At 37.8% G+C, this 26,774-nt stretch overlaps 1 protein-coding gene across 5 annotated transcripts in view; it reads right to left on the bottom strand.

Moving 5' to 3' along the window:
* The window catches only part of pclob (piccolo presynaptic cytomatrix protein b), a 72,494-nt gene that overhangs the window by 19,153 nt on the left and 26,567 nt on the right, over nt 1-26,774 (bottom strand). For 3 of the 5 annotated variants that reach the window (XM_058387987.1, XM_058387986.1, XM_058387989.1), the window contains exons 15-21: nt 25,702-26,685; nt 16,808-17,401; nt 10,132-16,735; nt 8,081-9,798; nt 4,981-7,129; nt 2,138-2,164; nt 467-555 (exon numbers count right to left, since the gene is read on the bottom strand). In XM_058387987.1, coding sequence (XP_058243970.1) covers nt 467-555; nt 2,138-2,164; nt 4,981-7,129; nt 8,081-9,798; nt 10,132-16,735; nt 16,808-17,401; nt 25,702-26,685 — 12,165 coding nt within the window. The remainder of the gene's footprint in view (nt 1-466; nt 556-2,137; nt 2,165-4,980; nt 7,130-8,080; nt 9,799-10,131; nt 16,736-16,807; nt 17,402-25,701; nt 26,686-26,774) is intronic. The other 2 variants (XM_058387988.1, XM_058387990.1) reach the window with 1 other exon arrangement.

The following is a 26,774-nucleotide window of genomic DNA, read 5'->3' as shown; positions in this document are numbered from 1 at the left end:
CCACGCTTCAGGATATTATGAATATCTCATGGTGCCCTTTCAGTCCAAAATCACCGTCATCCTTTATGACCTTGCAGTGTGGGATTGAATGACTTCTATAGGCTGTTAGGAGACTGAAGTGTCTCAATAGCATGGTTTAGAAAGAAAATATTTTTAAAAAACCTTGTGAGAATCATTTTTGCTGTATAAATGGTAAGAATTTTGTCCAGCTGTTTGGGTAGAAACTATTTAATAAGTATTCCCTTTAGGAATGTTATCATATCGGAATGCCTATTGTCTTGAAGAATGACAAGAATACTGAACTGTAGATGTAGGTCTGGCTGTTCCGTTTCTGTGGATATCGTACGTCTTTTAACATTGTTCACCTAAGATCTACTTTCAGTCATTTAAAGGTACACTTGATTTGGAGTCAAAAGAGCAATATAAGCAACATTGTAAATTAAACTGTCTATTAGTTTCATCTCACCTGTCTTTTATCTTGTCCTGGTCTTGAGCCACTGTGCCCCTCACGTGGTTTATCAAACCAGTCTGTCTCTTCATGCTGCAGGTGGTAGGCTTTAGGGGGAACAGGGAAGAAGGAGCAGTAATTGTAGTATCATACTCTTTAAACTAGATAATGTATCCCATTCCACCACCCTTTTCTCTAAATACTACCAAAAACACATCCACAAACATAAAGGGATAGTTTTAAGTAGATGTAGGTCATAAACAGAGATTAACTTTGCAAGCTGAAAGGAAACACTGTGGGTTAATGATTGCGCAAATGTGCTGACCTTAAAGGAAATAGTTATGGGAAGTAGAGTGGGGCTTAAGACTGCTGGACTGAGACACAGACAGAGAGTTTTATGGACTGGACATGCATGTCTAGTCATGCAAACCATATCCCACACAATGGGCTTGTCCACACATCGTGCACTGATAGTGGGACGGAGAGCTACTGTTGGTTCAAACCACAGCAGCCATACACGCTGATGAGATGGCTTACCTACACTTCTCTAGACCAGCACTTTTGATAAGTGACCATTGACACTTAAAAAAAACCTTAGTAACACTGAGCTGGCTTCATTACTGTGCAATAAAGAAGAAAACATTAGAGAGCATTAGTGCCCTCCATAATAGCTCCATGAAAGCACCTTATGGCTGCTTTACTACACTTAATTACAGCTTAGATACAAACACTAGTATATACCTATTTAGAAACATATTTCCATTTTGATAATCCAAATATCCTTACCTGATAGATAACCAATAATAATTCCTGTTGCATAGCTATACAATATATGAGACAATATATCTTGTTGTTTATTGTTTAAGAATTATAGTGTGTTTAACAGTTGATGTTGTATATTGATGAAATGATTTTATTTTGTACTAATTGAAATTCTACACTATGAGAAATCCACCCTAATCCTAATTAGATTAGTCCTAATCATATATATATTTATATATATTTATATATATATATATATATATATATATATATATATATATATATATATATATATATATAGAGAGAGAGAGAGAGAGAGAGAGAGAGAGAGAGATACTATTAAAAAGTGATTATATTAATTTAAGTGTGCAATATCAAATTTCTCATTTGCTCAAGCTGCAAAATTGTAGAAATAGAAGGATAGTTTAAAATTTTAACAATATAAAGAATCAATGTGAAAAGCCTTTAGAAGCCTTTAAATTTTATTTTAATGAGACAATATTCTAATTAGTATTATAACCCTTGAGAAGTACACTGTAGATTTTTAATAGCATTTAATGTCGTCTAACATTAGTAACACTCTGCATTACCAGTTTGTTCAGTGTTTCACTTGTGAGGATGTATCGATTATGGCATGAACTTATGACCTTATAATGGACTGAACTGACCTCAACACAGAGAGATCTAGCATTCCAACATGCCTTTGCCATTGGCACAACACATATGTAAGCATGTTGACATGTATGTGTCTTCATTGATATGACTGGTTCATGTCAGAGGTACCTAATGCAGTATATGAACATGAATACCAGGATGGGGCTGAGGTGTACCACAGAGATATGCCCATTATCCAAGACTATGACACGCATGAAAAGAGTTGATTTATGCTTAATGGGTTTTTGAATGTCATTGTGCAATAACTCTCACCTTCTACTTTCCATCTAGGACATCCTGCTGTGACACAAGCATTGCAATTCAGTGGATTGACAGAAATAAAAATACTAGGAATGAGCTTTTAGAAAAAAAAGCTGCTGTAAAATGATATGATATTTATGTTCTCTTAACTTCTAGCCTTGTGAAATAAAGTATAAGTAGATATAGTATATTGTTAAATCTATTTTATTTTAACTTTTCAGTGATATGTATTATTATAAATGCCCCCAGCACTAACAGTGACTTTTTCTTTAATACTAAAATGCAAGCATAACAGCAAAATTTGCTGTTATGAAGAAATGTATCAACTTTTGGTAATAATGAGGATACCTCATACAGTTTGGATTGTTAGGTTTTAGTGATTATAGCAATTTTATAATCCTTCTGTAGTGCTGTAATAGTAGTAAATAATACAGCCCACTCAGTGCTGCTAAATTATTTCAAACATCAACAATGAAAAGCATAGCAAAATTAGCAGTAGAAAACGCTTTTATGCTAATAGAGTGACAAGAAATGTAAGTGATCGGTTAAATAATTGACTGGTTGCTCTCACAGTCATGTAATCAAAAGTAATATTTGTAATATGAAGTTATTCTACCGTATCAATAAAGTGTATTTAAGAAGGTAAATGCATTTCTATTGTCTGTTATTATTATGAAGTGTTGGATGGGCCTTCGGTAATTAACATTTAGTAAGAAAACTTTATTGGTAATTTTGAAATCAGACAGTTTTGTTCAGTATCTAAGTGGAAATGTCAGATTTGCTTATAGAATACTTTTCCAATTAAATTTCTACTGTATAAGTTAATTTTGTCATCACTGAAATCACCCCATCAAGGGGCTATTTAATACTTTTGACCACAAACATTCCAAGCTGCTTCTGGTTATAAAAAAGTATGTTGCTACTGTTTATGAAAAAGTAAACTCCAACAAATATATCTTTTATTCACAGCATGAGCACAATAATACTAAATAAGAGCTTTATGGATCGTTAGACATAAGATTACAATCACTGGGTCAGAATGAACACAACATCAAGAGGTGTGGTTTGTTAATATTATCAGCTAATTTTCATTCCCACTGCAGTGATAAAGTTTCATTTAAAGATATCACAACTATATTTTGGTGGTAGAAATAACAGTCTATTTGACAAACCATTTGTCTTCTGAGGCATTTTGTTAATGTTAGCATTTTAGTTGCCTCAATTTAGCTGTTTGTTCTTATGCATTATAGATAAAAATAGTCAATGTTCAGTGAGTTGTGTTTAAATTCACTTTTGGTTTAGATAATAGACAAGGAGAGTTGAGCTATGCTAATATAATTTAATGGATATGTAAATCATAGAATGACTAAATGGTGAAACTACTACTACTACTACTACTACTACTAGTAATAATAATAATAATAATAATAATAATAATAATAATAATGTATGGACGTCCAATTGTACTGTGTTAAATTAGGCCCATTATTCCAAACCTTGTCAATTCCAATTTAATCCCTGGATAAAGTACAGTAACCAATTAATATTAAATTAGTTGTGACAAGTCTTAGCATTAGGGTCTTTCTTAAAGTTTTACTTAATGTAAATACTGTCTGGCCTTGCATCTGGGCAAAAATTTGGCTTATGCCTGAAATTAGCCACACACTACCATGATGAGAAGAGATTCCGCAACCTTGATTTATACTACATCAGTTACAATATTACTGTAGATTAGGTATAATAAGGGTTCAGAAACCAGATCAAAAACAAATGCATGACAGAGCCAAGTGAGGACAAAAATTAAACGTATGTCAGTTCTTTATGTTGTGCCTGAGAACATTTTGGCTTTGAACATCATCTTGGAAATAGCATTGAGCCATGTTCTTATCACTGAAATAAACAGTATTCATAAGTTTTCATAAGATGTAATATGTTTTTGCTTTTATGTAAGGGTACATTTAATAACATAATTGAATAATAATTGATGCATTATGCAATTTAGTCATTTGGCCATGGTTAGAGATACTACTACTACTACTACTACTAATAATAATAACAATAATAATAATAATAATGATAGTAATAATGATAATACTAATAAAATACAATTTTACATTTTGGCTATGTGTCATCCAGCCAACATGACTAAGGCACATCAATAAATAGTCTAGTGAGCCACTTTAACAGTGCACTAAACAAAAACACCAGTTGCCACCATTTAAATATATTTGATGAAATGCTGTTTAAATGAATATACTGCACCAATATAATTGAAATAATATATACATATAATAAATATATACATTTCAAATATTTAACATATTACATATTGTGATAAACACCAGATGTCCCAAACTTTAAGACTCTAGCCCAATTTATTATTTTAATGGTTTATATTTTCATAACAATACTATAATGTGAAACTACTGTACACTATATGTAATATTTATGTTTTATACCTCACACATTCATGGTTTATGGAGGCACCTGGTATACAGTGAAAAAGAATGATGTATGACTGCATTTCATATACATTATAAAAGAAATGAAAAGAAAATGACCATGCAAATGAACTGCAACAATAATAGAGCATTCATATGCAAGAATTAATATATTACATGTTAATATATTATTTTTAAGTAAAAGAAAATCAGACAATGGGAAAAAGTATAGCATCCAAATGTATAGCAATGTACTATATACATAGTACAAAATAATGTCAGAAACATGAAGTTATGAAATATGAAGTTAACAAAATCATAAAATAAAATGAACACAGAGATACAAAAACTTTTCAGCCATGCATTTAACACATGTTCTTCAAGGCATTTAAAGAAGTTGCATAGCAAATTTACCTTCACTGTCTGACATAGCTCCTTGTAGGTCATCCATAATGAAGGCTATATCCCTATCATAGCCACGGGTTCGTGATTCTTCTCTCATATGCTGCTGTACCTCTGGCAAGGAGTGACTGGAACCAAACTGGTCCCGAGAATCAGCAGAGATTGGTGGTAGTGGACCTGCAGATGCCCTTGCCATACCCATGGGTTGCCCAACTGGGCTCAGTGGGCTCTCTTCTTCTGAGTTCTGTGCCACAATGGGAATTCTGCCCCTGCTTTGGCTGATAGGTAAACTTGTTGGTTTTACCCTTGCTATTCCAAATTGGGAATCTATGCCATCACCTTCTGACTTTAACCTTAGTGAAGAGCTGGAAAGGTCTCTTTTGATGGATAAGTCAAGTCCATATACAGAGGAAGGCCTGGAAGAAGGTCTTGACCGGGTGCCGCTGGGATAAGTGCCATCATCTTGGACGGATGATCTCAAGCTTGGGCCAAGGTTAAGAGAGTGACCAAGATTCAGTGATTGAGCCAGGTTGGCACTAAGCGTGGTGCCCAGATATTTCTGCTGCTCAGCTAGGTTCTTCCTCAGGCCAAAAGTGATCTCATCCTGAAGCAGCCTTGCCCTGCTGGACAGTCCTCCCATTGCTGAGCCAGTGGAAGATAAAAAACTGCTGTAATCAGGTTCTAGGTCCCGGCTCTCTTGTATAGGGGAAAATTTTGTAATTTTTGGATCAATTAGTGTTCTTTTATTCTTTAACTGTTTCTGGTAAAGGACTGAGGCTGAAAGCTGCTTAGCAGCTTGCTTTTCTAGTGTAAGTCTTCCAATGCTATATTTTTCAGATTTAGGAAAATGTCTAAAACTATCAGAGTGTAGGTAGTGAGGAAGTCCTGTGAGCTGTTCCAGACTGTCTGCTCCCCTCCGGAACTCTTGCTTAATTTGCTGTTTTAGCAGCTTTAACTCATATGGCTCCTCCATTGAGTCCTCCTCTGGCTTACCATATGAATGTAATCTTGAGGAGGCCTGCAGTGGTCCAATGAAGTCAGTCACATCTGTTGTTCGACGAACATCAGCAACACGAAGTAGCCGATCAGTTTTGCTGATATCCTTATCAGGAACATTAAAGCTTTGGCCCAATCCTCTAGAACCCTTAGTGAGCTCACCTATGTCATCAATCATGACATAGTTTCTAACATTGTGATGGTCAATGTCTGCATAGAAGGACTCTGCTGAAATGCTGGACATAGGACTGCTGGCCATACTACCTCTTTCCTCAAGCCCAATTCTCAGGTCTAGGTTATTGTATTTACTTGCTAAATGTGAGACCCCATAGGCACTCTCTGTAGATGTGGGGGCAATTAAGAGAGGCTGATTCCGTATAACCTCATAATTAGTGGTTATCTTTGGCTCCAAGTCAGACAAAGTAGTTTGTCGAGTTTTCTGTTGCATTAGAAGTAGTTGGGAGGCATGATCAAAACCGGTTTGTTGTGATTGCTGGCTAAGTGTGGGCACTGAAGAGTATATTGACTGGGTTTGATAAGGAGACACCTGTTGATGATAAAGTGATGGCTGTTGGTACAGAGTTTGCTGGGAATAGTGACTTGGGGAATCACTTTGGGAGGCATACTGGTAATGAGAGTACGCAAGTTGTGCATACTGAGAATCAGCTTCAGTCTGGGGTGGAATAAACTGGTTAAATTCTGACTGAGGGGCAGTCCTTGGTCGTTCCAGTCCATGACCATTACCCCGTGTCTCTCTGTTGTTACTAACCTCACTATCAGACATATAGTCACGCTCCTCTGCCACACCTTGTAAATATGCCCTCTCCCTCTTCTCTCTTTCTTTTAATAAAGCCTCCTTCCTTCTATTAATTCCCATTTCAAGATACCTCAGCTTGGCATCTATCTCTTTCTCTTCCTCATCCAGTTCTGCTTGCTTCTTGCGGAGTTTGGAAGACTCTCTCTCAACCAAATCCAACTCTTTGTCAATATCTTGGAGGATTTTTGCTCTAGCCATGGTGGTATTTCTACACATTCTTCTCCGGGATGAACCGGTACTGTATCCCAAGGAGCCAACAATATTGTCCTCATCTGGTGGTGGATGAGGAAGAGTGCGTTTTATTTTTTTGTGGGTGCCCACTGGAGTACTGCTCTGTGAACCTTTGGTCTGGAGATTGAAACACAATTAATACCTTTATTTAGATGTCATCAAACATATTTTTTTATGTTTTAGGTAAGACTTTCATTGGTGTGAGCCATTTAAACATTAGCACGACAACTGTTTGAATAATTAAATAATGAGTCTATACACCCTTGTTAAAATTCGAAAATTTTGTGATGTAAAAAAAAAAAAATCAGATCTTGAGATTAGCTTTAATGTCATATAACAACCAACAAAATTCAAGTGAAACAAATGTTAAAGGAAAAAATGATGTGTCACATGAATATGTTCAGAATTAACTAATCACATTCAAACTCCTGCCTGATTAAGTAACTATTATTAAAAATTATTATTAAAATTATTAACTAACTAAATACATATTTTAACAGTAAAGATCAGCTGTTTCTGTAGAATTTTTAGTTTTATGCATGTACTTGGGCCTTAGTCAAGATATAATGAATTGTGGATAGCTCCAAATACTAATCCATTTTGTCACAAAACCTGCATGCCTTTTGTTAGACAGCTGAAGACGATGAAATATTTCACCTTCCTGGACAACAGAGACCCAAGGCACAAATACAAGTCAACAATGAATGGCTTCATAAGAGGAAAATCAGTCTGGAAAGGCCTTGGCAGATAAGAGATCTAAATCCTTTCAAAAAATGTGTGGAATGACTTGAAGAGGCTAGATCTAGAGCATATTTGTTAGAAAGAGTGGGATTAAGTTGCGAAATCAAGAAGCACACTGCTTGTTAGATGTAAAGGTTTGGCACGCTTGTGTAACCAGGATATTTTCTTCTTTCCAAATATGTCTTTTTCTTTTAGATTTGATTTTTTTTGGGGTTGGTTGCAATTTTAACATGGGTGTTTAGACTTACACACACACACACATACACACACACACAGTTTATGGATTTTACACAGTTTATGGATTTTACATATAAATACAGTACTTACTGAACAGGTATCTGAGTACTGATACATGATTCTGTCATCTGTTGTGGGACTCAGAGACTTGGGATCTGAGAGAGATCGTTGCGAGGCCTTTAATGATCTTGGGCTACTTGGGTGTCTTGGTGGTTCAGCCGTTAGCATTTTCTGGCTCCCCTTTCCAGGAGACACAGGGGAGACTGGGGAGTACAATACCTTTGGTGATTTTGGTACTGAAGAGATGCTAATACCATCTGCTTTTAGATGAGTGTTGACACCAACTTCAATGGGAGTTGAATGTTTCTTATCTTTGTCAGAGGTAAAATCTGAGTCACTCTCCATTTCTCCCCCTCTGTGCAGGTCAAATGTAGTATCTACTTGAGCTCGGACTGGTGACCTCTTTAGAGTTCCAGAATGATCTGTCTGAACCGAGATCTCAGCCACAGTTTGGATTGCAATGCTGGACACTTTGGAACCTTTAAGCCTTTCTCCATCTGCATATCTGCTTGAGCGAGACCTGCGCCTGCTTCTGACAGGGACATCCCATTCATCCTGATCCTCATCATCAGTTTGCACACAGCTATCTACACTTTTCCTACTTCTCCTTCTTCTTCCAGGGTAGGTCCTTTCTAATCCTTCCTCTTCATCTGTATGAACACCAGTACTACTTATTTTCTTACTACTTATCCCTGCATTTTGCCCAGGTACTTGCTTGGTTATGGCAGGTAGCTTCTCTGAATCCTGTTTTTTTTCTTCTGTTTCTTTAAGATCATCTTCTGATTTAGGTATTTTCAGACTATGATGCAACAAATCACCAGATGGAGTACCGTGCCAGTCTTGGCTAGCTGAAGAGACAGCAACTTTTGATAAAATGTTGTCATCCTTCACTGGCCAGTACTGCCCATTATCTCCTCTGCAGTACTGGGAATCCAGGACAATACCTGAGCTAGTGGTTTGTGATATGCCATCAAAGCTATATGGATATATTTTCTGTTCCTGTAGCTGTTGATGTAACTGCTGCTGTAACAGTTGGATTTGCTCAAGCTGTATTTGCTGCTGGGCAAAGGTCTCCTGTTGAAGAATGAGATGAGCCTTGCGCTCCTCTTCTTGCTGCATTAGAAGCTGTTGTTTTATGCTCTGGAGTTCCTCTAATTCTTTCTGAACAATGAACTGTTCTTGCTCACGATATCGTTGTATCTCCTGTCTTTCCCATTCAAGCTCCTCAGCCAGGCACAGCTGCTTCAGTTTCTCTAATTGCAAAAACTCATGTTCAGCTTGGTACTGCTGACTCTTGCTGTCATCAAAGGTAGGAAAATTTGGGGAGACAAGGGCATCCAGAGAAGCTGCAATGACCTCAAGGGTAGCATCAGAGTATAGTTCTGGGAAAGCTGAAATTGAGGGAAGCAGATTCACAATGGCAGAGGGCAATATATCCTTGGATGGGTCCGTTTCTATATATATTGACCGGTTACATTCAGTGGAATTCATTATATCATATGGTGAAGCCTTGATCTGTGTTGATGGCTCGGTTTTAGTGGTCAGACTGTTGCATGTTGTACTGAATATTGAGCCTGGCTGAGTGGTAATTGCAACCGAGGATGGAATAGGTGTAGCCAAAGATGAGTGCACAACTCCATATGATGATTTTAAAGTATTATTTCCTGAGGATATTCCTTGGGAAGAGTGAGTGGGGGTTACCCCAGAAAATAACTCTGTGCCTTTCTTTGAATAGTCCAGTGCTTCATCTGTAGTGGTTGGAAATGTAAACTTTAGTTCAATAAATCAGCCAGTCTCACCTAGAATATATACTTAGGGCATGCAGTTTCTGTGAAAATGACTACAAGGAGAAAACCAGCGAGCATGCATAAATCACACTTGTCATACTAGCATGATGCAAAGCCAAAACACTGAGGGAGAACACGAAGGCACATGCATGCATCTGTATAAAAAAAGAAAAAGAACAAATGAATAAAAATAATCAGAGCTTATTCATATATTTAATAACTCAAGAAAAATAGGAAACATGACACAAAATTACAATAAAAAATACCATAATATACATGCAATATAATACTGACCTCTTGGCATTTTTGCTGATGTCAGGTCGATTGCCCCATTTGGTGCATCATATTGGCTGACAAATCCATTTTTTGTGACCAAATCAGTTTGTTTGTCATTACTGCCAAACCCTAACGTTTTGATATTACTAAGATCCTCAAGTCCTAGGGTTGTGGCATGATGTTGATCATAATTTCTTAAGTCAGGCTGTTTATCTGTTGTGGTCACTGGAGGTTGTGTTCTGCAGCTTCCTGTGAATGGAAGTCTATATAGGATGTCACAGCACACTGTTCGCCGTCCTGCTGTCAGATCTACAGGTGCAACATCTTCTTCAACCACACTTGTAACCACCCCAGTGGATGCAGTAAGAGCCAGCATAGTTTGCTTTGGCTTTGATATTGTAAGATCAATAGCTCCAGCTGCAGAAGGCCCAATATGAATAGGTACACTGGAAGGTGTGCAGGTTATTGGGGCCATTGTGACTGGTAAGGATAAAGGTGCAGTGATTTCAGCAGGCCCACATGATAGGTTAATGGGAATCTCTGTATTGGTTGCTGGTTTTGGTTGTGAATTCACTGGTCTATAAACTATTTGTGCCAGGGGTTCAAATGGTTTGTATGCTTTAAGTGGCACAGGCACCGACGTAACACTTTGTAAGTTGGGGTGTGTGTCAGTTGTAATGTTATTGTTGTATGTGAATGCTGCAGTGCAGGTAACAACGGTGATGCTGTTTGTCACAACAGAGAGTGTAGTAGCAGGAGTTATCTCAGCACTTAGGTTTACAATTTCTGGCTGCACAGCAGTTATCTGTCGACTACTTGAATCGTTTAAGAAAGATTGTAGATTTGACTCAGGGGCTGTCAGATCCAGTCCTTTGTCAGTCATTGAAACACTGACCTTTAATGTTGTGAGATCTATAACATCATCAATGCAATGTGTTTTTCCACTTGGCTTAGGTGTTGCTTGTCTGCAGTTAGGATCTGAAATAGGTTCTAGAGGTATTCTTTCTTGAACGACTGATACTGTAGTAGTTCTCTGAACTTCAGTTGTGACAACTTGTGCCAAAAGATTAGGTAATGCATACTGGTGTTGTTCAGTTGCTGCAATTGTAGAGTACAGTTGGCTCATGCTAGACAAGACTTTATCAGTACCATGTATTTCTTGATTATCAAGTGATTTTTTGAATTGAGCAAATGTTACTGGTGCAGTTGGTATATATGTTGATGCAGACACTGATGGAACCATTTGTTGTGATTCAAAAAATACTTGCTGCTGTAGAATCTGGTCAGAGGATGGACCTTCTGTGGATTTAGCCTCTTCTTCAATTTCCAGCAGTTGTACTCCAAGATTATCTGTGGTTAATGGCAGTTTTGTCGTTGTTATAGAAGCAGGATAACCTGGCTGAATCATTTGCCTCTCAAGTCCTTGCATGACATCATGTGAAGCTGAAGGTTCTCTTAAAGTTTCTGGAGTAATGTCTACTGTAAAAGCTTTTGGTGTTAACTCTACAGGTATTTCTTGTATTAGTAATGATGCAGGTACCACTGACTGAGAATTGTTTTGTGGAGCTGAAGGATAAGTGGCACTTACTTCTGTAGCTGAGCTTAATGTTTTTGGTTCTATGGTCATGGATGGAATTTCAGCCACAACTGATACTGTAAGCAATGTATCTGGTGATGTAACAGGAATCACTGTTTCTGAGTAAATGGATTTGTCCTCATAAATTTCATTTTTTATTGGTACTACTGCATTGGTCTCTATTTGACGCACAAAAGCAGGGCTTGGTGCTACTGAATATGGTAATGTAACCGTACTTGATACCGGCACTGAGATCACTGGAGACACCGTTTTTAATTTTGGTTCTATAGTCACGTCTGGAATTTTAGCTACAGCTGGTGATGTTACAGTAGGTATGGAAACCAATGTTGGTGAAGGATATATTGTTGTGCACACTGGGGGTACTGAGTAAATGCATTTTTGCTCACAAGTTTCCTTTTTGATGGGTTGTATAACTGTGTCTATTTCAGGAACAAAGGCAAGGCTTGTTGCTACTGAAATTGTATTTGATGCTGGAACAACTGTCAAATCTGTTGTTGAAATCATAGTAGATGCACTATTTATTGGTTTCTTGTTTGTAGAAGAATCACTGGCAGATTCACTGGTTTGTCCAGGAATAATTGGCGCTGTCAAAATAGGGGCAGATACTAATGTTGGTGGAGTAGCTACTCCAGGATGTGAAATCATGGTCAGTGGTGCACACATCACAGGTGTAGTATACACTGTTGAGTCAATAACAAGACCCTGCGACTTAGGAGTTGGTAGAGATTGTCTATGTACTGGAGCTTGAGTTGTAACACCTTCCACTGGTGATCCTGGTTCTGATGGCAATGTTATAACTACGTATGTCTCAAGAGTTTTAGCAAATCTAGGTGACAGTGGAGATTTTGGAGATGAAATACTGTGTTTGATGTCAGTGGGCGCAGTCAAGGACAACGTAAGGGCCTTGGGAGGTTCTCTTGTTCTGGGTAAAGTTGCAGCATGGCCAACTGCAGATTTGGCAGCTTTATGACTGAACACTAGACCACCTGGAAGAGTAAATGGCTTTGGTGGGACTGGGGGTGGTGACTTGTGTATGGTGGATGCAACTTGTTTTTCTGATGCCATAGGTGTATGACTGGCTATACTGCTGACAGATACCACTGACTGTTGGATAAAAGGTGCATTAGGTAAACTACCAGGTGGTAGGGCTGGTGGCGAAGCTGCAGGTGGTGGTGGAAATTCAATGACTGGCTTATCTGCTCTTTCTCTTGAGATAGTCACTTGAGGTTCAAATTGAGTTGACACAAAAGCTAAGTCACTAGGCAAGCTAGCATTCAGTACCACATGAGGAGAAACATCTGAACTGATAACATGGGATACACTTACAACAACAGGGGGACTTCTAACTTGATGAACAGTTGCCATTGTATTAGTAATGGTATTGTGTGTCTCTTGTTTTATCATAGGTATATTTTCAACACCTGGCACAATCTGAGAGCCATCTACTACAGGTTGAAAATTTCCTGCCTTTGGCTTTGTGTCCACAAATATTGACTCAGTTGGTTGAGAAGATGAAGTTACAAAGGCTATAGTTGTGTCTGCAAGCTCTACTGAATGGCATGTTTGGAAAACTGCAGCAGGGTGTTCATGGGCTGCTGTTGCTTCCACAAGTGATTTGTCTTCATCTATACAAGGAATAGGAATTTTAATAGCTGGAGTCAAAGTTGTCATATCAGCAGAAGGAATAGTATGTAAAACGTGCGGGTGTTGTATGGAAGAATCAACTGGAGTACTTGGTTTTGTTGACTCTGAAATGGTTGAACAAATATAGCCCTGTTCCACAGATGAGGAAGGAATACATGGAGCAAAAGATATGCTCTGAACTTTAGAGAGAGTGTCTGTTGAGCAGCATGTTGATACTGCAGTTAGGGCAGAAACATGCCCTTTATCTGTGGTTAAGGTACTGCCTAAAGCTGGAGTCTGTGCTAGAGTAGATATTATGCCTGTACTATGAATTGGATACTTTGAAATTGAAGACATTAACTCTGGCATTTCAACAATGAATGGAACAGGCTCTAGAACAGTGGCAGGTGATGCATGTTCTCTTCCAGTATATCTTGGAGTGGGATCTAAAGCTGGTACTTGAACTGGACACTCTGATGTAGGAAACACAATCTCAGACACAAAAGGAGTTGAAGTTATATGTGTAATTGGGGCTTGTGACACAAAAGCTGGTGCAGTGGTGGAATCTGGAATGAAAGGCACTGTAGCTAATGCTGAGGTGGGACCCACTGATTCACTTGAGACAGGAACTGTAATTTGCTCATGTGTAGACTCTGAAGCTACTGTATATGTTGACAGAAGAGTAGAATAATCTACAGTATTTGTTGGTGCTGTTTGTATAATTGAATCAATCTTTGATACTCCATCTTGTATTGTAACAATAATTGCATCTGTTGTATGCTCTGATGTGAAAAATGGTTTGGGGGTTAGTGGAGGTTTAGAAATTAAGACATCAGCTGGCTGAGAAGCTTGTATTGGTTCTGGAGTCACTGGTGATTCAGAAACAGCAGTATCTGTTGTGGATGAACCTAGTGTTGGTTTAGTAGCAGGCATCCCAGGTAGCCATGGAGTTGTTGAGTCTTGTATGGTTTGTTGGGTAGATCCAGCAACTTGGGAGAAGCAAACAAATTCTTCATTAGAAATTTCACTTAAAGGAGCAGGTTGCACTGAAATTTGAGGTGCTGGCTTTGAGTCTGCCACTGAAATTATAACTTGTGCAAAGTCAGATTCAAGAGTTTCATGAGAACTTTCAGCACCACAGGTTTGTGGTGGAATGGAGTCTTGCACTGCAGTCTGATCTATAAGGCATGAGGAAAATGATAAATCGAATGATGTACTTGGTGGAGACAAAGGAGATGCTTGTGAATCCCAAGAAGCAAAGGACAAATGTTCAAATGGTGATTTTGATAGAGGAGCTTCAGACACAACAGATATAGGGTCAGACTCTATTGACTGTGCCTCTACTAAAGAGTCTATAAATTCGAAATCTCCTTCTGATCTGTCATCACACTGAGCAATACCATTAATGATAACAATTTCATGCTCTTGTGTGATGCTCTCTTCATCCTCAGCCTCCTCTTCACCAGATGAACACTGAGTAATTTTAAGGTCAGGAATAGGATAGAGAACGTTTTTAACAGTCTGATCTTGTAGAGATGTTGCCTCCATAGCACACTCAATAGGTTCAGCTGCAAATTCATTCTTGTCATCATCCTCTTCCCCACTTGAGGGAATTTGTATTACTTCAGCGGAATCATCTAAAGGCTCAGATGAAGACAAAGGTGATACCGGTGATAGAGGTGTTGATTGTGAAGGACTTGTTCCTGGTGTCATAATTTCTTTTTCCCTGTTCAGCAGTTCATCACTTGCTGTTTCAGCATACCACTGCCAATTTTCATCTTGGCTTTGTATAAACTCATAGTTTTCAGATATATTTACATAACAAGTGTCAGTTACAGTGGGATCTCTGTAAGAAGCTGATTTGTTTACCTGTACATGTTCAAATGCTTGATCTTTTAGCATGAGTTCTCTATTTTTCTGCATCTCCTCATAGGCCTCCTCTGGTGTTCTAAGCTTTCTTATTGTTTCTGGAACAGCAACATTTGTCAAATACTCATCTGCAGTAGTATTAGGATCAATTGCTATAGCCTGTGCTGGTTCTTCCACTAGTGACTCGTAAACATAGTCCTCTATCAGCATGCCCCCATACAGTGGCTCAATATCAGGGGGAGTGATTTTCTTTGTCATAGCCTTAAGTTTTTGGGCTTTCTGCATCATTTCTTCATATGCCTCATCTGCACTCTTTAATTGCTTTTCACCAACATCATGCATTGCATCCATTGTTGACAGGCGGTGGCTTACAACATCTTCTTGTTCAGATTCTGTACTTGGTGATATGTTTGAGTAATAAAATGTCTCATATGATTTTATGTCTGAAACTGGCAATAGTTCATCAGTTTGAGATATGCACTCTTTCTCAGAGTGATTATTTGGTGAATGATCAAGCAATTTCTCTTTTTTATTGGATTTTTTGTAAGACTTTTTGAACTGCTTTTGATCAGTTTCCTGTTCTATAAGTTGATCTCCTTCCTCTAGGATCTCTTCATCCTCAGAGGAGTCTGCTATAGTTTGAAGGAGTTGACCTTGCCTATGCTTAACTTTCCGTTGCTGCTTGCCCTCTAAACTCTCCTTCTTGAGACATGGACTGCTATCACTTTCTTCACCAAGTGAGGACAGTGATGTAGGTGATGTGGTTCCTGATGTGATGTGCGAGGCTTGCATACTGGATGATCCACCGTCTTTAGATATATCTTCAGCTATACTCTCTTCTTCTGAAATCTGACTCACAGGAACATTATGTTGTACAGAAATAGTGCTTGCGCTGTTAGGGTCTATGATTTCTTCCTTTTCATTATCATTCAGGAAAAGTGTTTTTACTGTTTTATAGACAGGACTGGCCTCCATTACTTGGCCTTCTTGTTCTTGAGACAAAAGACAACTATCAGCACTTTCTTCAAGCACATCAAGTTGCTTTATGGTCCTTTCAGCTTCATAGTCAGTACTTTCATTATCTGCATCACTGACTTTTTCTCTGATCTGTTTTGTGATAAGACTTTGGTGATGAGTTGGTGACAAATCCTTATCTGCACTTGTTTGCTTTAGCTGTGTCTGTACAAACTCTTCATCTCCAGAATCAGAATAATGCTTTGTAAACACTGTTTCTTTCATATGAGCCAGTTCTGCCGCAGTTTCCTTAAAAAGATACTTGCTAGCCCTCTGAATCTCCTTAAGCTCTTCCTCAGATGAACTGTATGATTCAGGTGAAACTGGGAATATATTATATCCCTCTGGGTCTTTTTTATCAACCTTCAAGTTGTTTGATTTATCCTTTGCCTCTGATACTGATAGTGCTATGGTTTCTGGTTCACTGGGTGTAGTAGGAGTAATCTTTAACTGAATTACAGGATCTTCATTATGGATAGGTTTTTCTGGAAATGCAGAATCTTCTTCCAGTTTAGCTGCCTGTAAAAAATGTTTGCGTTAGTTAATAAATATTTGTATTTTTAAAATGGGTAAATGGGTTTTGTACATTACCATAGATGTTAGTTCACAAGTCTCCTTAAATTCAAGTGATGCTTCAACAGGAGGAGGCTTCGTTATGTTTGGAGAGTCCACAGCCTGTGTTGGTTCATCTTTTGTCCCGACCATTGGTTGTACGATTTCACTTTTTAACTCAAGTGTTGTAATGACAGCTTCAGTAGGTGGTGTTTCTGATTGTATCTGAAGCATCTCTACTGTAGGAGAGCATACATCCTGTAGAATTCTTTCAGGAGTCAATTTCTCCTCTCTCACTGTAGATTCTGGAGGTGCATGTCTCAACTCATCTGTTTTATCAGCAGCTTTAATTGGTGTATTATCTGTAGTCTGTATAGAAGCAGGAGCAGCAGCAACAGATTCCACAGGTTGTATATTTGAGGCCACTTTTTGTTCCTCAGTTGTAGGTTTAAGGACAGTAGTCTCAGGGATTTCAGTGGCCTGTACATCATCTGATATTTTGATTGTTTGGGTTTTGGGTAAAGCTGCTGATTCTGTTACAGATGTAGTTAATGGTCTAGGAATTTGTCCCATGTCTCCCAGGTTACCAGATAGGGCTCTCTGAGTCTGGCAGTTCAAACATAGCCAGTCTCCCTGTATAAATAAATAACAATCATTTAGATTTATATTTAGTTAATTTAGATGAACAAAATTAGTATCATTCTAATGTTTAAATATTAACATAGCAAATGCTAAATATTATCTATCAAATGTAGTTATATGTCTTCGAACATTTATAGAATACAATTGTTATGACTGTTGTTCAGGCATAGAAATATAGTGAGTGACTCTTTATAACAATAAAAAGGCAAGATAGAATAACTTATATAGCCAATATCAACCCCCTATTTCTGGAGAATTAACATATAATTAATAAGCCATGTAATATAATGGCTAAGCTGTTAATGTAGCAATTGGTTATCCTTTAGAATGTTGCTAAACAACATTATGGAAATAAAATCAGCAATTTAGGGAAGGTAATATGTTGAGCCATAGCAGTGAAAAAAAAAAAAAAGTCTAGCTGTCATTTGATTATGTTCGACAATGCTATTTTGTCTCAGGTGCAATTAGACACTCCAGTGACAAGGCTCTGTAACAAACAGGTTTAAATTTCCTTTTTCTGGAGTGCAGCATGACTTTTGCACTGTTCACTGTCTGAACTTTAGGTCCATTAGCCAGTTAATTATTTCTGTGATTTTTGAAAGTAGCAGGGTGCTCAATAATTTATCCATAGTTTAAGAGTGGATCAATACAATTCAATTTAGCTACAAAGAATCTGACGACAGCAGAGAACAGTGCAGAAAGTGAATGGGTTACATTGACAAGCACAAAGCAGAATAACAATGTAAAATGTATCATTAATGGAGAACGGGGTGATCAAGACACAGTTCCCTAGACATAATTATTCATCAGGCTAACATGACCAGCGAATGCTTAACCATTTTGATTGCATTCCATTATCTTAACTATTTACAGATTCATTTAGCAATTCTGTGTGAGCCATTTTTACTCATAAACTCATTTTTACTCAACAAAAAGTGTAGAGCTCAGTGCCACAGAGAAAAAGGTAACATGAAAACAGTGTGTGACAAAAAAAAATATCCTAATATGCTAAACAATAATATGATGATGTTTGTGTTACTTCTTAATGGAAAACATTATACATTCTCAGGGGTCTTAGGATATGTACACTTACAAGCCAACCCCCTCCACACACACACACACACACAATTTGCCATAACAGGATGGCAAATGGATATAAATGCAATAGAATCAGTTTAATAAACAATCAGCCAGTTACAAAAGGGTCAGGTGATCAACCAGAGCATTATTTGGCCAGCTGAGCATTATTTCACCATGTGCTTTTAAGTGTGTGTGTGTGTGTGTGTGATTGGTTTGGAGGAATTGATCTGGAGGAACTGTGAGGAAGTCTGGAGACTGAGAATGTGTTAGCTGTGATGGATTCTGGGAAACATAGTCTGGGACGGCCATGTCTATAGGCCATAGTGTGCTCTAGCAAACTGATGGCTGAGTTATAGATGGCATTGACCACACACACACACACACACACACACACACACACAAAACAAAGCATCTCCACAACAATGAGTCAGTTCAAACATTGTCATTACTGTCTATCGTCTGACCATCTGCTGTTCACATCCTTAGTATTCAGGCTAAGTAGCATTATTATCCCAGGATGCATTATTAGTCAGTATTTCCTGTGTCCCATTTGTTTCTAGCAAGTTGGTTTGGAATAATGCCACTTGTAATACCGGACAGGGCATAAAGAGCGATAGGCCTGCCAAAAATAAAATGGGTAAATATTTGACAGAACACATCCTAGATAAATTTAAGACAACTGGTTGGTTTATTCAGATGAACAATGACACTGTGGGGGTCCCTTTTTTACATTAGGCTTGGTTTATGTGAGTTTAATAGTTTTTAATGGTGCAGAGAGTATTCCAGCTACATACAGTTTAGTTTATTTTCAGCAGATTCATCAGCAAATTCTAAAAATGTTAAAGCTTATTGAACTGTTTGGAGATATAGAGCAAGTGGACGATATCTTTTAAAACTCTTGCAGTTATTTAAATAATGGAGAGACAGTCAGCTATTAAGAGACATTGGCAATTCTATTCCTTATTTATTATTTATTTATTTATTTTCAAATGGGTCTCATTTATTATATTATAAACTGCTGAATTAGAAAACTCTAAATCTCTTTCTGTAAAATTGACTACTGCTATGCATCTGTTGAGACAGACAAGCACTTACAGCAGTAATTCATGTCGCTGAGATTCATTAGAATTACCGTCCCTCTTTTTCCTCTTGCTCGGCTAGTGTTCAAAGCTTCAATCTTCTCTGAGTGACTTAGCATATGAATGGGTACCAACAGCTGTCTTTGATAGTTATAAAAGAAGCGTAACTCTCCCTAAGAGTACATTTAACATGCATTGCCTTTTCATGCTGTTCTCAGACACCTTACGGCATCTTTGAGACAGATAAAGAAGCTACCTACAGTGCATTAGGGCCCTTTCATCAGTAAACCGAACAACTGAACTGGAGCGGATTTCTACTGAATAACATTTGATTGGTAGAATAAAATCTGCATTGTACTATAGAGCAGAGGCTGTGCTGTTTCAGAAGTACTGTATGCCTGGACCATTATTGATTTTCTGGCAGCAGCAACTGGCAACGGATGTAGCTGGCTAATAAAGTACATTTTCATCAGCCCCCACAGTAGCGCTTTCTCTATAAATCAGGCCTAATGATAATAGAGAGTCTTGACCTACTAATCTGAAATAAGCAGAGAATAAGCGCTGAGGTTTTTAAGATAACACATTTCCAATATTCTGACAAACAGCGATATATGAACAGAAAGAGTTATATTAACTTTTTTAGTGTGCCAAAGGGGACATATATATATATATATATATATATATATATATATATATATATATATATATATATATATATATTCAGATAAGTTTAAAGAATGCCTTTGACAAAAGAACATACTGAAATCATTGTCATGGCCCAAGCGGGAAGATGTTTGAAATGGACTTTAACAGGGAAAAATGGCAAGCACATCACACAGAATACTGATGCCAAACTCATTAACTAATTGAAAAAGACTAGAAGTGCTGCAATAATAATTATTATTATTGCATATTTTCCTATTGTACAGCAATTACATTAACGTAGGTGAGTTTGGGTGATTTGAAAGTGTTATAACATATGCCAAGTTATAAGAGTACGAAACTCATTAATAAGCATTTTTGTTTCATTTAGGAAAAAGCAAAAAGAACCATATGCTTGCCAAATCTCAGAAGTGTCTATATAAACAGGACTAAAATGATCAGCTACTGAGTTGCCAAAAAAGATAGATAATAATGCATGTCACAGAAATAAAACCACCTTATCCTCATGTAAATTAAATCCTGTCTGAACAGGGCACAAAATAACCTGATCTAGATGAGGCAAAGTGGCACATAAGGTAGTGTTGGTGCCCAGGGTTCAGCATTCGGTCTTGAGCTCCAATTACTTTCTGAGTTTCACATGTGCTCTTTGTGTCTGTGTGGGTTTTTTACTGCCATCCAAAAACAAGCCAGTAAGTGAATTGGCTCATGTAAATTGCCTCTAAATGTGACATGTGCTGCAGTGGACTGGCTCCATGTTGTATTCCTTGTGCCTTGTGTTCTGTGAAATGCTGTAGATCTACCATGTCCCTGACCAGGATAAAGTGGGTACTGATGATACATCAGTGAATGAATGTATGACACACTTGCCTAAATTTATTTCAAGTATTTTAATAGCGAGTTAGTCAGTTACCTTGGTAGACAATAAGGTCTGCCAAATTTCTGAGAAAATTTGAGCCCCACAGTGTATAGAGAGAGAGAGAGAGAGAGAGAGTGAGAGAGAGAGTGAGAGAGAGCAGGACAGCATATTCCTTCCTACTGGTGGTTCACCAAATCATTTGTGAAATCCATTGTAGTCATTTATTTTTTAATAGAATCTCTAAAATGAATCTCTGTCAAACTGAATGTCTGAGTTAAAATATGTACCAATTAGGTTTTAAAAGGATACGCTTGCTCGTATCACATGCAGCCTTTGAAAGCTTGTAAGGTATCTTAACTTCATGCAAATCTGTGTAACTGAACACAATTCCAAAAGTTGCCAGCCGTTAATGTATTCATTAACGCATCAGCTTTTATAAGACTTGATGGTCAAAGATAAGACTTTCCATGTAGTGAACTATTCACACTTGCATGAACTCTTCTACGCTTGTACTTTACTATGCTAATATTTTTGTAATAGCTAGTTACAATCATTACACATCCATCTACTGGTACCAACAATGTAAACTTGAACACTGCTTGCAAAACATTGGAAACAAGAAAACCTCCCTGGGTGGCCTAAACATTTAAACATATTCCCTACCTGTATCAGATTCATGATATGGGGTTCATGCCCATGACACTAGACTAGCCTGCTTGACCTGCGCTCAGTCTCTTCCATCAAGCACACTTATTATTGATGAATTAGCAGCACATACCTCCTGCTCTTTCCAAACACTCGTCTCATTACAACTGCATAGTATACAATGATGATCACATTACTGCACTAAGCACGAAGAAGTATAAACATACAAACAGGAGAAACACTCACACACACACAAACATACACACACACAGTTGCTTGATATAATCTATGTTTGTATGGTCTAGAATTGCCTCTTGCTAAATGCTATTTAGTATAATTTATACAGCAATGCTGAAGTCTCAAATTTCATTAGTCAAAAGATGTTAATAAATTTTCCATAACAGCATTGCTCTGACAATAGTGTCAGCTGTAATTCAAATGATATTCTTATATAATGTACTCAGCCAATATAATCATCATTCTTATATAATCAGCTTATTCACAGGGAATTGTATGGCAAATGATCTACAGTACATAACCTACATAAAAGAAAAAAAAAAGTTGAAAATGTTTTTATTTAACAAAAAAGAATCTAATCATTGATATGATTAAATTTTCTATAAGCAGACATATTTAACATTTATGCAAGGAGTCTCAGGTGAGAGTTCTTTTTAACTCAGTATATTTCAGGACCTTCTGGTTTCTAAAAATCAGGTAACATGGATGCCGGAGGAGAGCCAGACTGGTGTCAAAAACATCATAGCTCATGGACAACTTATAGTAAAGCAGTGGCAAAAGTAGACAGACTTTGAAGCAAAGATTAATCTTCAAGTCTTCTCTGCACCACAACAAGCAACAGCCCACCCTCTGATGCCGATATTGGAGAATCTTGCATTTCTTTGAAAGAGGTGTTTACTGCAATGTTCTCTGTATTTTGCCAACCATGAAAGAATGTCTGAGTCAGAGAAGATTTCACGCTTCCTGAACCTACTTATTAGTAAGGCTTTGAAGTGGGCTACGGCGGTGTGGGAATAAGAGGGCAAGCCTACCAACTCCTGCAAATGGGTTGCTGTGCTGTTCACCGGAGGGCAGAGAGGCCAGGGAGTGTCTCCTGACCATCACCAGGACTCCTGGCAGAATTCGCCCTTGAGTGTGCAATGACTGCGGCACAGGCAATAAACGGAACAACATGGCACTGAAGGTTGCGACAAGCTCACCCTCAATTCTCATCAACTTCACTGTCTTACTAAATCACCTGCTTCACAGCTGGAGCCCACACCAGGAAAATGAGGGACCTTCTTGACCTTTAGCTTGCCTGCTGATTTGGATTTATTTGCTTTTATTTCCCTTAAATAGTTTTACTGAATTTGCATCTATCTCCACACAACTTTCATGACAATAACCGCTATATCACGGGTGTTCCACAACATAAAACATAACAATGAATGCGCAATTTCTTAATTTTCATTAATAAATGAAAAAAAAAAATACTGCACTGCTGTGTTATTAAATGAATAAAACACAACAGGGTATGCCATAATCATAATCAACTTCAGGGTGATAACAGTAACTCTGCTTCACAGGCTACATCACATCACACTGTTGTTGACTATTTTCTTATAAGAGTGCCTTGCAGCACTTTATTTCTTAATTATAAGACATAAACTGTATTTCCCTGTAACCAATATGAAGTTTTTAGTATAACATTTAGATATAATTGTAAGAATGCAAATATACATGAAAGGTATGGTAAAGGTATTGGTATTTCAAGCAACGTTTGAGTTACAAAGGGTCTCCAAATATACCTACAATCTCTTGAGGCTGATGACAGCTCTCTCCAAGCCCACATGAGGATGCTAAGTGGGGTAGATTAAATCAGATTCTATTTTTGGCCAGAAGTGTGTTGGATAATGTGAGTACCACAGATCACAATTGTATCTCAGCAGCAAACATTGGCTTTTGAAATGGCGCCTCCAGACTTATGCGTAGCAGCCATATGTGGAAGCACGTTGTCATTCAGAGTTTCACTGCTTCACCATTAGTGTGGCATGGTTTGACTCATAGTCTGGATCAGTGTGGATGTGGGTTAAGAAAATATTTTAGATTTGTATGGGCGGGTTCAGGCTGATACATGAATCATGAGCAAAATGATCCATAAAACTTTTCATAGACCACTTTAACTTTTAAAACTAACAAAGGACTGGAATTTTAACACAGTACACTACCGGATAAAATGTCAATCTGTCAATACAGATACAGATGAAGATAGTGTCATGGAGCTACATCAATTTCAACAAGCTTTACTGGCATGACCGTATAAACGTACAGTATTGTAGAGTTTGCAAGAGTTTGGAAACCATATGTAAATTCTACACTGATACTTAGCTTCCTCTTGTTCTAACTCCCCTAAGTTTTTGTTTGTTTCGAGACACACACACACACACACACTCAGAAGGGAACAAATAGAATGTATTAAAAATATATTTATAGAGAGAATGTGACTACTGCAATACTAAATTACATTTTTGTCAGTTATGCTAAAAACATGGCACACAATGTTCTTTTAAAATCCACACTTCTTTTACTAGTATATTCAGACAAGATCATATACACTCAGATAGACACACAACAAACCAATAAAGACACCTTGTGCTATGTATCCACCTTGTTTTGTCTCCCAACATAGCAGCATTGAAGAGTTACTTCCTTAAAATTCAGCATCAGTTATATGGAACTGCTGGATTTTCCGCCACAAGCATAGTGCAAACAACATTCCTTTGCCAAATATGCAAAGGCTAGAAGCTTACCATGTCGAGAAAATGCAGCAAATTTGTCAAAGCACCAAGAAAGCACTCTAAAGATTCTGCTGAAACCCACTCAGGGAGTGCACTAGTGTAATAGTACTGCATCAAGAAACAAGACTAATGCAAACACAATAACAAGTACACTTGAAAAAGACCCTATTGATGAGAAAACAAGCAGGCACTGGAAAGACACCATGTCTGCTTATTGTCATATCACACAGGCAGCCATCTATTTTGCCCAGCTAATGCAGATCCTATCTCATTAATACCACTGCACAATCCATAATCACTATAATATATCTGTGCTGAGCTGCATTTGGCCATCTTTGGATGACCTGTGATTTAACTAAAATATATATTAAATGCTGCTTATATATACAGTATATAATATGGTCAACATCACATAGTGTATTTCTATTACTGCTTTGTAATGCCTGTTTACAATCAACAAAGATAAACCAAATAACATAAAATAATTCACCTCTTTCTACATTTGAAGCAATAATGTGCTTAATTATTACATATGGTTTTGCTGACATCTGAAGCAATGGTTACTAACCTCACAAGGTGAATAAATAAGCATAACTCTGCCAACCATATTTCTTTTACTGGCCACCTGCTCTTATCTAAAACCTTTGTGAAGTCCTAATTGAAACCATAGTGGTATAATAAAAGCCATCTGGAGTTTCATTGGGCAAAATAGATGTTATAAGCCACACAGAATCCCGCTAATCCAGATTTGTGGTCTGATAGCTTTAGGAACATGTTTATTAGTGATTATACCCAGGACAAAAGCCTCCACTTTCTATGATCCATCATGTGCTCAGGTGTTCTCATACTGAAAACAAGAAGTCACTGCTTAGACTTAAAAGTACTCTAACAAACTAAATAAGGAGTCCATGAATTAGCTGAAATTCAAGTTTTGCCAGTCACAAGAAGCAAATAAAAAAATCAGTTAATTCAGTTTTAGTACTGCCAGGATTGTATTTGATTACTCTGGACCTTCTGTAAAATAAATGAAACAGCTAGCTTTTAGTTCTTTTTTTTGCACATCTAAAACAATCCAGTCACTTTAAATCAAGCTTTAATGAGGCATTTAACCAGGAATTTTGAAAACCAGCCTGCATAAAAAATCATTATATAGTAAACAGAGAAATAGCTTACCTCAGCAAGATGAGGAATGGGGTTAAATCCACAGAGGTTACACACCATATCTTTACACTCTGTGCAAGTATTGTAGTTAGGAAGTTCCTTTGAGCCAACATTGAGATCCACCTTACAAAGTGGACAGGTTGGTTGGCTTGCGTTGGAAGGAGATTTAGGCAATACGGTCACTTCCGCAGACTCAGGCATAGCTTCCTTCTTTTTACTAACAGATGATTTGTCTTTGCTCACAGTAGGTTCTTCTGTCTTCTTTTCCACTGGCTTGTCATCTAACTTCTTTAATATGGGAGCTTTAGGCTCTGCAGTAGGGGCTATAGAACCTTTGCGAGACGTAGGTGGTGTAGATGACTGTGATACTGTAGAGCCTTTACGAGAGAGTGGTGGAGATGACTCATCTTGAAGTGCTGACGAAATCAAATTGGAGGCAGAACTAAATATGGTTGATCCAAATCCTAAAATCTTTCCAGGGGCATTAGTCATAGATTGTGGTGATGGTGATCGTGATCTGGCTGTCTCAGTCAGTCCAGCAAATCCGAAAAGCTTCCCAGTTGTCGATTCAGAGGACTTAGAAGGTGTAGGCTGAGACTTACCAGTACTGACGCCAAATCCGAAAAAGCTTGATTGCTGCTTTGGAACCTCAGCCTGTGAGGGTGAAGTGGATCTGGCTGGTGATTCGGGACCTTTTTTCATCTGCTTCTGTGATTTTTCATCTTTCTGTTCCTGTGCCTTTTGTTGGGGCAGCTCTTTATTTGAAGAGGGCACATCTTCATTCAAGCTTGGCTTTTGATGATCTTTCTTTGCTGCTTCTGGGATAGATGAAGTCTTTCCATCTACACGGACAGTTGATGTTTCAGCTAATTTGTGGTCTGAGGTGGCCGGCTGTTGGTCCCTTGTTGGGGGAGGATTTATCATGGAGCTTCCTGTTGGTTCTATTCCTCCTTCTACTCTCTGCTTCTGGCAGTTCATGCAAAGCCATTGTTTTACCTGTAATAAATTTAGGAACAAAAACTCATAATCAAACCACAGATTATATCAGTGCACTTGGAATATATCGTCAGACTGAGTAAATCAGA

The sequence above is a fragment of the Hemibagrus wyckioides genome, linkage group LG04 (assembly GCF_019097595.1).
Source record: "Hemibagrus wyckioides isolate EC202008001 linkage group LG04, SWU_Hwy_1.0, whole genome shotgun sequence".
NCBI classification, from domain to species: Eukaryota; Metazoa; Chordata; class Actinopteri; order Siluriformes; family Bagridae; genus Hemibagrus; species Hemibagrus wyckioides.
This window is presented reverse-complemented; position numbering and strand designations above follow the sequence as displayed.